The sequence below is a fragment of the Maylandia zebra genome, linkage group LG20 (genome assembly GCF_041146795.1).
Source record: "Maylandia zebra isolate NMK-2024a linkage group LG20, Mzebra_GT3a, whole genome shotgun sequence".
In the NCBI taxonomy this organism is placed as follows: domain Eukaryota; kingdom Metazoa; phylum Chordata; class Actinopteri; order Cichliformes; family Cichlidae; genus Maylandia; species Maylandia zebra.
The window spans coordinates 25,236,212-25,251,510 of record NC_135186.1 but is presented as its reverse complement, the minus strand read 5'-3'; the positions used below and the strand labels follow the sequence as shown (position 1 = coordinate 25,251,510).

At 42.0% G+C, this 15,299-nt stretch overlaps 1 protein-coding gene across 8 annotated transcripts in view; it reads right to left on the bottom strand.

Annotated features, from left to right (window-relative positions):
- LOC101467973 (IQ motif and SEC7 domain-containing protein 1) overlaps window positions 1-15,299 on the bottom strand; it is a 93,069-nt gene that overhangs the window by 13,010 nt on the left and 64,760 nt on the right. For 6 of the 8 annotated variants that reach the window (XM_004546170.5, XM_004546163.3, XM_004546165.5 and 3 more), the window contains 2 exons: window positions 2,047-2,326; window positions 546-1,822 (listed from right to left, as the gene is read on the bottom strand). In XM_004546170.5, the coding sequence (XP_004546227.1) occupies window positions 546-1,822; window positions 2,047-2,326 (1,557 nt within the window). Of the gene's footprint in view, window positions 1-545; window positions 1,823-2,046; window positions 2,327-2,787; window positions 3,136-9,021; window positions 9,375-15,299 lie in introns of those variants that run through there. The other 2 variants (XM_004546169.5, XM_004546166.4) reach the window with 2 other exon arrangements.

Below are 15,299 nucleotides of genomic sequence, written 5' to 3'. Positions count from 1 at the left end.
TTAATCTTGTTCTTAGAAAATCCATCTATATTACTGTTATTACCCAAAATTTTGACACAGGCCTAAAAACAAAACACACACTTCAAACCTCTCATCTTATTGTCATGTAGTTACGTCAGATAAAATCTAAGTAATACAGATGAGTGAAAGGCTTTCATTAAGAAAGAAATATATCTCTGGAAATATTAAAGCAGTGATGGTGCAATTTAGTTTTATCAGTCTTACTAAGCAAACAATAGAACTGCTGTTTGTCAAACACAAATAGAGGTATTACAGTTTGTACTTTTCAATATGAGTTTCATTATGTTGAGTGGGTTTATTATTTTTTTCTATTCCATTTTTCTTTTAAAAATAGTTTTATTAATTCCTAATAAAATTAATTTTTTAATGATTTTTTTAACTTAAAAAAACAAACAAAACAAAACTATAAAAGGATCAAAATTTATGAAGTTCAGAAGAAACATCAGTGATGGCAGCAACATGCGTTTTTAGCCTTCACTATAAACGCAGGTCAAGCATGTGCTCCAGCAGAGCAGAGTACCTACTTGTTGAAGAGATTCAGGCCGATGCGGTAGTGTCGCTTCCGGATAACATCATTGCTGAATATGGGCGAATCCCAGCTATTGCGAGTCTCTTTGTGGTAGGTCTGCTTACTTAGGGTCTGCTCTCGCAGGCTGTCTCTTGATGAGGACTCAGAGCTGCAGTTAATGGTGTCATTTGAGTTTGATGTGCTATTGATGCTGTCATTGTCCCCATCTGAGAAATCGGACTCTGACTTGCTCTGTCTGTTAGCTGAGCCGTTGATAGCCAAGTGGCTTTCTAACTGTCTGTGGCGGTGGCGAAGAGGCGCGTCGTCGTCACGGGAGGGAGCTCGTGGTGGGGGCCCGTGGGAAATGTGTTTGGGGCTTGCTTGGGACGATGTTACAATGTGGCCGTGAGGTTCATACACAGGTGGCCGTTTGACAGTGCTCCGCTCTGACCGGTCGCTGAGCTCTGCGGAGCTATCGCTAGGAGGTTCTATGGTCAACAGAGGAAGATGGTCCATTCTAAGACGCTGCTCTTGGCACTCTAGAGAAGGAGTGCTGCGGCAGCTTGTGTCTGTGTCACGACCCTCATCTTTGGGGTCAATAGGCCAGTATTCTTGAGAGGAGTTAACTGACCGCAACCGTAAGTCTGATTCTGTGCTGGAGGGCTGGTCCCCTGACCTGGACAAGGCAATAGAAGGGGACATGTCCTCCTCATCGATGAACAGAGTAACATCGCTATAAGACGCCATCGTTTCATCGCGCATCCGTCCAGCTGCCCTATGGTGGGACTTCACCTGATACTGCACATCCCCCTGTCTCTCGGAGCAGCCGATAGCCTCTGGGTCAGGACCCTCATCCCCCTGAAGGCTGCGACAGTTCAGAGCATCATCTATCGACTCAGCCAGAGACTTGACTTGTCTTGAAAAGGCGTCCTCCAGCTCTGTGATGGCATCTGTAAGGTCACCCTGAGGTGGAGGGTGTGCCATGTTGGCCTGCTGGTGAACCTCTATATCTCCGCATTCTGACTGCACCATGGACAGCGGGGTGCCGTCCTCCGTCATGGACACCTGCCTCCCCTCAAAGTATGAGCTGTGGACTTTTTCGGGGCCCTCAAATGAGAGCTGCATCCTCATGTTAGAAAGTACAATGCGTCTGGACATACGGTTCTCTGACATAGAACTCCTGAGACGTTCAAAGTTCTTGTTCATCTGATACTGGCGGAACGCCGTCTGAATGGTTCGAGCTGCATGTCGAGTTATGAATCGTCCACCATATTTGCGCTCTAGCATCTCCACCTAACAAAAACACAAGTAAATTAACTGTAAGACTCATGGGTTACTTAATTGGTTTTCTTAGCTGCAGATGGTCTATAAAGTCATCATCGTGGATGTCCTGTTAGAAGCTAACAAAGTGTTCTTTACACAGCTAGCTTTCTGACAAGAAAAGATTCAAAATATATGATTTTTTAAAAACAGATATCATGTGACTCTTTGAATTTCTGTCAAAAACAGTCTTTTACCTGTTTATCCTGGAGGTCAGCAGAGAGCTCATAGCTCTCAGAGAGCGATCGGGACCGCTTGATGGCCTCCTCCTCAGCCTGCTTACGGAGGATGGACTGTGAGTGCTGGAGCTTGGGTCGTCGGGGCCTCTGAGGCCCAGGCTGGACCCCGTGGCTGTAAAGTGGGCTGTCAAATCGGTCGGGGCTGATGGCTGAGCCGTGGGTCACGGGACCCTGGCCATAGCTGGCTCCCCCATCCAAGGAAGGGCCACTATCACTGGGCCGTGCATCCCCTTCCACACTACAAAGACAGGAAAGAGATGGATGGATGATTAGAGATGGTAGAAGGAAAGAAAAATCTCTGAGGCAGTACTGGATTTAAATATTATCAGGTTAGTTCAATCCCAAAATGCCTTAACAAAGAGTAGCTTAAGTTAAATATCCATTATATACAATTAAGTATGGTATTAGAAATATGGTACTGCACAATAGCATGGGTGTGAATGAATATAGCCTTTTCTGGGGCATGCGATCCTGACATACTGCATAAACCACACTTAATTAAATTCAAAGCTGTCTGATGCTAATAGATTTCGCAGAAGAAATTACTAGTGTGTCATAGTTTTTGCTGTACCACATTTAGGAGACACAAAAGACACATAACCGCTCCTAAAATAAAATACATTTGCAGTAACACAGTCCTTGTGCAATTGCTTCCTTTACAAATACTGAGAAAGGAACAAAAAACAAGCGATTACTCACTCACTCTTACATTCTACCACACTAGAGGTCTGCCTCTTACGAAGAGACCGTCTATTTTCAATAAAATGCCAACTCTTCCTCCATATCTTGTCCACCATTCTTTCTGTCAAATGAAGTCCAGAGTACACAGAATCCTCCAGGAAATCCAGGTTTATGTCAGCTCAGGGGCCAATCAGTGGCCCAGGAGAATTACATCATATTCGCAGTAGCGACGACACTCTGTTCCAATTCTCGTTACAAAGTCCAGTTTGGAGAAGAGTGAGTAAATATAACTTCAGTGATCCCTCAGTCAAAAAACAGAAATGCCTTTCAGAGGTGCCGACCCGCTCTGTAACTATCATCACACCAACTAACATTTCTTCCCTTTTCCTCTGATACGATTAATGCACAGTTCACTGGCAGCCTAATGTGTTTGAACTGTGACTTGACACACCCATGCAGCGTACACATCTACTTCCTTTATTGGACTGCCTGAAATCAACATTCGGCAACAGCCTGTCAAACACAGCAAAGAGCACAAGCGAAAAAGTGGAACTGAATTTGGTTCAGGAGTTCAGATGGCAAATGTACTGTAATATAAGTGTAAACTCTTTTTGTGACTTCCGAGTAACCCCGCTCAGCACGAGGATTTTATGGTTAATAAAAGACAGCGAGGCTCAGATGTAATATCTGCCTCAGCTGAGTTTATACTTGTCATTTAGGAAATTTGAACTGGATTTACAACCCACAGCATGTCTTTTGATGTCCCTAGATTTGTGATTAACAGAGAAAGTGCAACAGAAATTGAAAATGTTTTCAAAATTGCAATAACTACACTTGCAAGGCTTAAGGAAAGTCATTATTAGTGATTAACATATGAGTCATGGATGTTTGCAAAGGCTTCAGGCAGCTTAGTTTTCAGATCAACACAAATGCTTTGGAGAATAATGCCCCCCTCCAAAAAAGCACTACTGCTTTTCAACTAAAGATTTTAGAGTGAAATATTAAAACAGATTGCACTTGGCTGCCAAACCATCATTAATAATTTTTAGGAAAAGCACAATCCCGAAAATACTCAGCCTAATTCCACAAACTAAGATGGCATTTGGATGCAAGTGGAAAGAACACACTCATAGAACACTTTCATAACTACACCCATTCAAAAATGTCTAATCAGCCAATCATGTAGAAGCAACTTAATATGTTTAGGCATGCAGACACTGCCAAGATAACCTCTTGAATTTCAAACTAAGTATCACAATGAGGAAGAAAGGGGATTTAAGTGACTTTGAACGTGGGATGGTTGTTGGTGCCGAACAGGCTGGTCTGAGTATTTCATAAAATGTTGATCTACCGGGATTTTCAACCATCTTTATGATTTACAGAGAACTGAAAAGGAAAAACTATCCAGCAAGGGTCAGACTGCTTCAAGCTGACAGGAGGGGGAAAGTAACTAAAATTTTTACTTATTACAACCAAGTTACGTAGAAGAGCATCTCTGAACAACTTAGACAACAAACCTTGAAGCAGATGGGCTACAGCACCAGATGACCACACTGGTATTACTCTTGTCAGCCAACTCTCCTGTCAGGAGACTGAGGTTACAATTTGCATGACCTCACCAAAAGTAGAAAAGAGATGGGTGGAAAAATTGTGCCTGGTTTGAGGGTCATTCAGACGGTAGGGGTGTTAACACCATGAAAGCATGGATCCATTCTTTCTTGTATCAATGGTTCACACTGGTATTTCACAGGGGATATTTCTTAACTGAGCATTGTTAAATCACCACAGCTTACCAAACTAATGGGCTGATCACGCCCATCCCTTTATGACCACAGTGTACCCATCTTTGATGGCTGCTTAATGTGTCACGTCACAAAGCTCAAATCATCTCAAGCTGGTTTCTTAAACATAACAATGAGTTTACTGTACTCAAATGGCCTCCATCGTCACTAAATCTTAAACCAATAGAGCACATTTGAGATGTGGTGGAACAGGAGATCCACTTCATGGTTTTGCAGCTCACAATTCTGCAGCAACTGTGTGGTGTTAACACGTCAATAAGGACCAAAATCTCTGAGGGTGTCTCCAGCACTTCGCTGTATCTGTGGCACAAATATTTAAGGCATTTCTGAAGGCAAAAGGAGCTTCAAACAAGTATTAGCAAGATGTATCTAGTAAAATGGCCAGTAAACTTATGAGGGAGTGGAGGTGAGCCATTCAAGGTCAGCCAAACCCACAGTCAGACAGTGAAACGTCAAGCTAAGTAAATGCTTACCAACTCCCCTCAGGGTAGAAAATACACATAGTGTTTTAGTATGGACCAGTGCACAGCAACAGAGCCAGACTTGCCCTTTACATAGCTGGAACAACGCTAGTACCTAGCAAAACACATTCAAGATCATACTTCATTGCATAATCACAGCTGGGATAAAAGTTCCCAACCATCTGTCAAAGCTGTCATCCCTGGAGTTAAAAATTACACTGTGTGTGCTGTCACTGTGTGCTTGCAGGTGGCAGTCATTGTTTTTTTATTTCTTCATTTGAGATAAATGAAGAATTAACGTTATGATGACACAAGGGATTTGGACATTAGTCAGGAGGAGTGGGCATTTAACAAATGTGACATTTCTCTGACATAGACTTTGTTAGTTCATTTGGCTTCATTTTTCTTTTAATACCAAAATGATGGTTTGTAATCAAAGTCTACAAACATTTTTAGCCAAACCAGCACCAATGTCCATTTTTGGGTCGGTGGCTCAACTCATTTTAATTTTTGCGTTGCTTGCAATGACATTTTGTACACACAGTGAGTTTAATGACTTTACTGATCCTCCTAATTTTCATCTAGCACCATTATCAGGTCAACTTTGCGTGTCTTATCTGCTTCATTAGACCCCGTAGATGTTATTTAAGCTTAGCACTGTTAATGTGAAAATGTTAGAATGTTAATCTCAGTATTTACCTGCTAACGGTAACCTGACAGAGCTCTTAGGATGACTAAAGTATTGCTATCATTATGTAATGCAGTTTAAATATTTTTTTCTTTTGTACCAATTTGTTGGGAATAATTGCCTTTTCATTGTTTTGCTTAATTGCTTCTGTAATTATTTATGAACCAAAATAAATTTCAATTTATGCTAATAAGATGGTAAAATGAATTGAGTTTAATTGAAATCATTGAAAACACAAAATGCATGCCACCGTTAATAATTACAGCAGTGCACATCTAAAAAGAAAAATAATAATTATATTAATTTAAAAACATATTAAGGCAAAAGTTAAAACTCTAACTGTAATAATTTTCCCCGGGTGAGACCTGTGAGCCAGCTTCTTTACTACATTTTGTTAATAACTACTCTGCTTTTTACCAGCCTAGCATCCAAAGAGTGTTTGAGTGAAAGCAAATGGAAGAAAGAGAGAGAGAATAAGTACTGCTGTGCAGTCAGTGAAAACTCTACAGAGCGAGGTCAGCTGCCAGTGATGGAGGGAAAAAGCTGGGAATAAGAAGAGAGTGCATCATTTTAAGATCTGCACTGATATTTTAAGCTTAAATGGCTGGTGGAAAAGGGAAAAAGAGCGGGAGAACTATTACAGAGTCAGATATTAATTATTCGGTGGACACAAGTGGCTTCAAATGACTTTGAAATGAATGTTTTATACATGTTTTGGACTTTAATATGTGAGCATTGTGGAACCCAATGTTGAGTGGTGGGGGAAGCAGTGATGTCATGCCACACCACTTCCTGATAGTGACTGTACAAGCCTTGAAATATGATCTCACAATATTAGCCCCGACTGTCCCTCCGTCTGGCTCTTTATCCACCAGGAGCCCCCCCTCCATGAGCTCTGATGTAGGCATGGATAAGCATGTCAGCACGGCTGGCAGTGATTTTCAGCCACAGGATCCAGGGATTTGGAGGGGTGGTGGGGGGAGAATCGACAATCTCTCTTTCCTCCAAACACATCCTGAACAAACAGGCCGAGGCCCCTGCCCAGGCCTCAACCCGTACCATCAGTCGGACCTGAGGGAGAAACATTCCTCCATCCCGGAAAAGAGGAGTCACATCTACAGGAGTTCTGGGAATAGCAGAAGGCTAATGAAGTACAGGCTGGAGTTAGAAAGGAAGAGACTGCTGCAGTGTGTAACTAGCGCAACTTCCAAGCAACGTCACAGAGAAGTTTACCACTCTAAAACATAACTCAGTTGTAAACACTAAAGCGATACACACATAGAAAAAATATTTCTACTAGCATTGCATTCAAGGCCTCACTTTTGCCATTTTTCCAACTTTAAAAACATGTAAGTAATGTAGTGAGATTTCATTGAAACCAAGCAAGCTCATGGGGGAGTTTCTTAAAGTGTTAGCATGTGCAGAGAAAAGACTCATGTATGTTTGAAAACATTGTTGCTGGGGAACAATCTAGACATTGTTATATATTAAATTACAGTACCTGTAAAGTTACAGAGGAAGGTCAAATCTGATTTAAAAAAAGTTACTTTTCTTCTGTAGCTTCTTTGTAGGACCTTACCATTTATAGAAATATATTTCTTTATGTGTGTATCTGAACAGAGGCTGTGAAGTGACCCTTCTAATAAAACGAAACAGCGCTTCCATACCGCACCGCACACCCCACATGCAGTGACAGCATGCGCTCCAAGCACAACAAAAGCAGATGTTTTTCCCTCTTTTGAAAGCAACTCAGAGAGCTCATAAATACAGATGCACACACCAGATCTCACTGCACACAGATGTGATGGAATAAACTTTTCAGGTAAAAGGTCTCGCAGACCACACAGAGGCATAATGATGAAGCCCAGCATTAAAAGCTCGAATTGCCAGAAAACACTATATGTCATTTCAGTACCAATAATTGGACTAATGAATTACTTTTTTAGCTGCTCTAAACACACACACACACACACACACACACACACACACACACACACACACACACACACACGCAAGTTGGGAATTTACAGTTGGACAAAGCTACGAGCTGGAACGCTGCTCTGGCCAGCAGACTGACAGTAATGCTCCTGACAGTTTGCAGCAGACAGTATATAGTCAACTGGAGTCTCATAAGCCTCGTGGCTGTCAACTACTGGAAGTTGTATCATTCAGAATGAGAGTTTTAGGATCTGACTGTCTTTATATATTTCAGACTGCCATTTGGCATCTAATGTTATCAGAACCAAGGGTATTAAATAGCTATACCCGAGAAAACAAGCACATTTTTCCTTTGTTTTGAAAACTACAACCATAGCCAATTGAGGATAATTAGCAACAGTAAAATTCCTATTAATACCGGAAAAGCAGCTTTTCATTTCTCTGCCAAGGAGAGAGCTGAGGCAGAGCCTTTTGATAACTAAGCTGAATTGGGTATTGCCTTGGTGGAGGACAATCTTCAAGTTCCTCTCTATTTGCATCAAGCTTGCTGATTACAGGTATGCAATCATTCATCAGGTGCCACTTAATGTCCACACAATAATGAAAAAAAAGTATACAGTAGCAAACTGAAACATACGCCACTGCCAGTATGATGAGTAATTTGATGGTTTGTACATGCCACTGAATGACTTGTTGCTTAAGGAAATCTAAAGTCAATATTACTCTCACGCAGTAACTAACAGTCCTGGTTCTGTCTGATCATCCATCCTCCCCCCTCATGTCAAGATTCAGCAACAACAAAAACAACAACAACTGAGCCACTGTCATTATCTTTCAGTGATGAATCATTAAGCTGTCCTCCAGCACTACGCTCAGCACCTGCCCTTGAAGACAGAGCTATGAAAGAGCACACAGCCGTGGCCAAGTAAGTGGGAGGGCCACGACACACCACAGGAATGCCCTTCAACGGAGCGGAGGGGGAACAATCCAACTCAGATGGATTCTGTACAGTAAGACTAAACATATTATGATAGCACAGGCATACAATGACGCACAGAGAGGGCATGATCTGTTTTTAATTAGAATGGAGTCAGAGCTGGAAATGCAGACAACACTTTAAAAGTCAGTCATTTAAAGTGCAAAGCTTTACATTACTGCCGTCATTATAAGAGGATCGTGTGAAATCATAAATGGAGTCCTGGAACACGGTGAATGATTCAAACTCATAGCAGCTCTCTTCCTCTCCAGTGTTTATTAAACACAGGCTTATGAGGGTTAGCAGCCAGGTGTATCCTCATTCAATGACAACACACACACTCACACATTAAATCAAGCACAGTGTACACTCTCCTATTACTCTTACCAGCTATTCAGCTCCAGCTCCAGCAGTGACTGGGTCTTCTCTGAATTACACTGCAAACACCACATGCTGGCCAGCACTTGTAAGAAGATGTACTCCAAACATTAGCAGATCTCCCACCAGTCCCCAGTGCTCCCTAAAAGGCTCCTCTAAAAGACAGACACAACTCAAAACTGCCATCTGCTACAGCTTGTAGATCTCTGCCACTTACAGACGTTTTCATTTCGTTGCCTTGTGATAGCAGTTTCCTATAGATGGTAGGCGTGCATGGTCAGTACTAAGTGGCAGTCTGCAATCTTTGACAGTCAAATGGAGCCCTTTCTTTTTCTCTTTCTTCCTCTCTGTCGTCAGTGCGCGGGGCTGGTAGGAGTATAAGGGGGGTGGAGGCTATGAGACAGGGGAGTGTGAGTTTCTGCCAGGGCCCGAGCGGTATGGAAGAGGGCGGGGTGCTGGGAAGGGGGTGTGAAAGTGTGGAGGCTTTGTAGCTGGGCAGGAAGAGAGAGAGATGGAGATGAAACACTTATCATGCAAGAAAGGGACACACATGACCAGAGAGGAGGCGACGTGGAAAAGAAAGTCATGTTTTTCAGGCACGCTATCAAAGTGTAAAGACATGAAAAGGAGAGACAGAGAGTGACAGCTGGGAATAAAAGATAAACCAATGCACTAAAAAAAAATAAAAAGCCAGGAGGGAGGGTAAGAGAGTGGCAGCTGAGTTAAGTGCATATAGGTATAGTAGAAAAATAGGAGTGAGATGGAACAGAGAGAAATGGGTAAACAATAAAGTATGAGGAGAAAAAAAAAGAGAGTGGTTGAAGGAAACAGGGTTTGGAGTGTTTGAATGTCAGGATCTTTTGTTAGCTCTTTTTACACAAAAGGAAAAGGACTGACTTGGTAGCGACTGCAAATAAAAGAGAGCGCCTCTATTAATAGAGCCTTTCAGGGCTGAGCAGTGACTGTTAAGATGTGCACTAAGAAAAGGGCTACAGATTCGGTGTCTTTCGCTGCAGAAAATCACAACAGATACACAATAGAAGCTGTGTATCTTTATGTCTTCAATTTTCACTCGCCTTGAAACAAACACTTCTTCATGGATAGTGTTACACACTGCATGAAATTCCCCTCGTACTGCACCATCAGCGCAAACCTCACCAAGCCCCAAACACACAAACTGTGATGGTGTCTTGTCTCTGGACTTCACAGTGTTGTTGAGACAGGGCAGAGACTAATCACCCCTCTGAGAAAAGGGGGTTGGAGTAAACTGCCCCCAAGCCAAAGGTATTTTCTATCTAATGACAACAGGCACAGGAAACGGAGGAGAATGACTCCCACATGGAGCCAGTTTACAGGGACACCAATCATCCACAGAGGCGTCCACACCAGTCTGTAAAAGAGAGGGATCCTGAATTCTTCTAATTACAGACCCGAACCCCTAAAATGATCACCTTGTCCGAACTGTTTTCATCTGAGGCTTCAAATGAAAGATGCAGAATGAGAGACAAAAGCATAAGAAAGGGTTACTTAAGGAGAAAAAGCAAGTGTATCTCAACATGTGTCATGGATCACAGCAGGGGAGACTTACTTGCAACGTGTGACTCAGTTACAATGAGTATGTGTAGAAAGGCAAGCAGACAGACAGTAACCGGCCAACTGGTCTATTTCAGTTTGAGACCTTGACCCGTACTGTGGCGGCTACAGCTGCTAATGCCTTATGGAGCTGCAAGATAGTTGACTCAACTTACAGAACTCACCTATCACGCAAACACACCATAAACAAAAATGGGAACAAAAGCAATTTAAGACCTCCCTGTAATAAATCTGACATCCTCATTACTGAATCATTTTGTCACACTTCACCCAAGACACAAACACAGATGCAGGCATTTAGTTTGGAAATATGTGCATGATTTTAGATATTTGCCCCAGCAGATGCTTTGTTTTCTCTTCCCCCCACAGTGGACCACAGGGAGCCGCTAACTAGAGTTTATTTGTTTTTGACTGCGATATGAAGTAATATTGTGGTCTCATTTTGAAGGCGAGCGCACGATGCGTATCAACCTCAAGTATATTATGACTGTTTCATCATGGGGCACAGGGGTAACGTCAGTTTAGGCATCAAGGAGGGTTATGCTGAAATGATCTAATTAGAGGTATTCCAGGTAAAACTGGGCTGTAAAAGTTTTCACAAACCTAGCTGTCCTGTGTAATGTTCCCTGTCTGCCTGCCTCCACGTCTCTCTCCTCCTCTAGTGTTACAACCCAGTCTAGTCGTCCCGTCTGGTGAAGGCCCACTCCATCTCCCGAGCCCTGGCTGCACAACGCTTTACTCCAAAATGATGTCATTGAGAATTCCAAGCAGAGGCCCACTCTCCGCTCATAAAACTGTATTTCTCCAACTCAATACATATGGTCTCTCTGCATTTCAGCTCCTACTCTATCACTCTCCTCCAAATCCAAACCCTCCCTTTGTTTCCTTCCCTTTCTTGTCTCAGAGTAAAAAGAAAGCTAACTACAGAAAACAGGGGACCAGTCCCAACAGGCCCCAAGCGGTCAACATACCTACAGCTTTATCAAATGCTTCCCACAGATGTAGTACCCGAGTATCAGGCAAAGAAAAAACATGGACTTTCCAACTGCAAAGAGAATGAAAAAAGGCAGAGCAGAAGAAAAGAAAGCAAAAGAAACGACAGGGGGGGAAAGTGATATCTTCCTGGAAACTTGGTCACAAGTTTGGCAGACGGTGCTCTGTCTACATGACATCATGCATCGTTACTCATTATCTGCTTTTGCTGGATGCTGAGCGACTGAGACCTGCGCTAAGAAACGGAAAATAAAATGAAAACTCAGCCTTCGCCTGGTCTGGAAACAATTAGAACAGGCTGATGTCATAGTTTGATACAAGAGCATTCTAAATGAGATGTAGTGGCCTGGGATAGTTTTGTGAACACAGAGAACTTTGTATAGGGGGCAAAAAAAAACAAAAAACAAAACAAAAAACACATCATTCCTCTGTAAATTCTCAGGAACAAAGAATTTCTGTGCATAAGGAGGGACTGGCAGCAGATGTTTAAATAGAGCTGAAATAGAAGTAATTAAAGGATATGCAGAATCTGTTCATCACATCCTGGCAGCAAAGCTGGAGCAGATGTGTTGCCTGTGGGATCCTATGGGAATGATCAAAGATCATCAGTGGCAAGTGATGTCTGTGAGGCTTTTCTTTTTCCCTGTTTGCATATTGTTGCAGTAATGCATCCAGATGCAAACAAAAACTGAAGGTTTTGGGAGAGATGACTTTTTAATTTACCATATCCTTTCCTCTAACTATAAGTACATTGTGAGATTCTTTTGAACTCTTACTGAAAATTGTCTGGCGACAGGCTGACCAGTAGCAAGAGTAAACAAAATCCTGGTGAAAAAGCAGGCTTGCTTCATTATTCTTCGAAGCTTTAGTGGGACATTTTTCAAAAATATTCACTTCCTTGTTTATTTACATGAGAATATTCATACCACTTTACCTTAGATTATCATTAAGGATGGATGCAGGGAGGAACAGTTAGCTAGGAGGTCACGATGCACAGCCAAATAAATGCTCCAACAGATTGCTTAGCCTTAATCCACGAACAACTGAATGAATGCACGAGTTTAAATATGTAAAAAATGAAGCAGTGCAGGCAGGTAATTTTTAAAGCATGAGCCAGAAGTTTAGGATCCATTTGTGCTGCATGCAGTTTTATGCTACGCTCCTGCCTATAGCATCACATGTGGGCAAAGATGATAGTGGTTTCAAAAAAAATATTTCAACAGTGGCTTTTTCCAAAAATGCACTGATCTAAATTACAAATGTGCCAGCATGCTGAGAACAATTTAATGACTTTGGGCCTGCTCGTACAAGGAAAGAAGGTCTAAGGTTTACTTCTTCTTGGTTAGAGTTTTTCTTTGGTCTCTTTGTGTTTGTGTGGGTGTCCTCTGGTTTCTTCTTACATTTTAAAGACATGCAGGTCAGGTGGAGTCTCTAGCTTTGAAATATGAATGGAGGAAACTTGTGATCAGCAGTCGGGCACAGGTCACAAGACGACACTGATAACCAAAACAAATCTTTACTATATAAAACCAGCCACATGCTTTTGTACTCTTTTTTGTGTCTGCACTAGAATAAAATCGCAAAAAAAAAAAAAGAAAAAAGAACTACACTAACACATCACTTCAAAATAATCTTGTCTGCTTGAAGATGCCCTCTCCCTCTCAGTTAAAATATAAATAGAGGTGGTGTCTTTTGTGCTGTAACCATTATTAGAAGCAGGCCCCCTTTGTCCAGTAACAATATTTCCCCTTTCAGCTCACTCCATTACCAGATACTGTATTTCTCCAAAGCTCTTAACGTTAGCTCCACCCATCAGGGACACATACTACAGCACAGTTCTCCCCTGCTAAAAATAGACCCATGTGAGGTGACACGCTCTGGTAAACACTCCGAGTGAGACAAAGCTTTGAAGAACAAGAGAAAGAATACACATCAGGAGAATGGCCATTGAATGCCCTGCTGATATCATCTCATTATCTGTTTCTTTGTAGTGCATTGATGTGCAGCGTTTTTTAGTGACACTGTGAAATCTTGAGGTCAACTGGAAAACAGAGTGGTACTCAGAGCAGCCATGACTGTAAATGTGACATAAGCCACAGCGGGTATAAATACTCATGGCGGTCGTGATGACCGCAGGAGCACAGCACTGCCACCAGAACAATAAAACAGACCTGACAGAGGCTTTGCAATGATTGGACCCAGTCCACAATGGGCTCTCAGAGTGACATCGCCACCCACTGGTTAGATATGATACTATATGTTCCCTTAAAGATGCACATTAGGTCTGGGGGCAGATATGCGGTTGATGATGTCATTCAGGACAACTGGGGTCAGACATGTTTGTCACAGCTGCATATCAGGAGGGTGGTGGGTTATTCAAAGGCACCGGGATGTAACGAACCAGGTTTTTCGGGTGGGGAGGGGTTTGTGCAATAATCTATTTGAGGCAGCAGCAGAGTCCCCACCTGTCTCAAGTCACACAGTCTGCGGTTTAAATGCATTACAGGTCAGGAAAGATGAGTTTGTGGCATGCTGCAAGACCCCACAGCGAAGATGTCTTATATATGTAACCTATATCTTATATAGACTTAAATATATTCAAAGCTTTTTCCCTTTCTTTGAATCACATTTTAAGAATGTATAAAGTTGTCCAGTACAGTGTAAGCAACTTAGGCTTAACTGATTGGCTAAACATCTTCAACAAATATCAGAAAATATTTCTAATATCGTTTCCAACCTTCCTAAAACATCCATCTTTCTAACAGCACCATGCTGGCCAATCAGTCTTCAAACAGACTCCTGATTTATTGCCAAACACTATCAAAATCACGTCCTGGTGCTACACAGATTCCAGAAATGATTCTGTGGAGCCATCTATCAATATTATCTTAGATTTTTTTTTTAAATAGATAAATATATATATAATATAATCCATCATTTGACATAAACCAAACGTGTTCCTAAAATAACTACTTGTGCATGCACTTTTGAGCATACATGTGTATCTCTCAGTGCAATCATTTTGGAGCCATGAGCTAAGTCACATCATTGAACTGGGTAAATTGACTTCAAGGCTTACAATGATAATAATTGCTGTTTCAATCAGATTCCATTCATTGCCGACAGCAACAGAGATCTGATTAAATAGCTGATGATCTTGAACACGTTGTGTTGCTCAATCATTCCAATCTCTCACAAGATTTCATTAGCAGTCAAGCAAGAAATGATGTTGTGGCTTAGAGGTGATTGTAGTATAATTAAGTGTCTAGTGAAGACACATGCTAATTGCATGGAAGGTTTTGAATCAGAGTCTCTTTTCAAATGTACGATTCAGCATCAATAAAGAAAAACTGTTTATTTAAAATCGTCTACATAAGTTGCTTATTTTATGCAGAAGATGATTGAGATTGAAGAGATACAGATACAGTGAGGAGATGCAGATTGAAATCTCTGCATTCCTATAAAACTCAGACTGCTTACATTCCACAAAAAATTCACCTCTCCGCGCACAGCTGTCTAATAGCTTTACCAGAGCTTGCCTCACTTTGTTTTCCAACAGCCCTGAACTCCCCAGTCAAGACTCCAGTTTCTTGCCATGCTTTGCTGCCCTTCACAAAAGCAAAGCAAACTGCGCCTCCATGGCACCCGAAGCCCACAGCATAAACACTACGACTAAGCCTCGAGGTGCCCTGAGGAGCTCC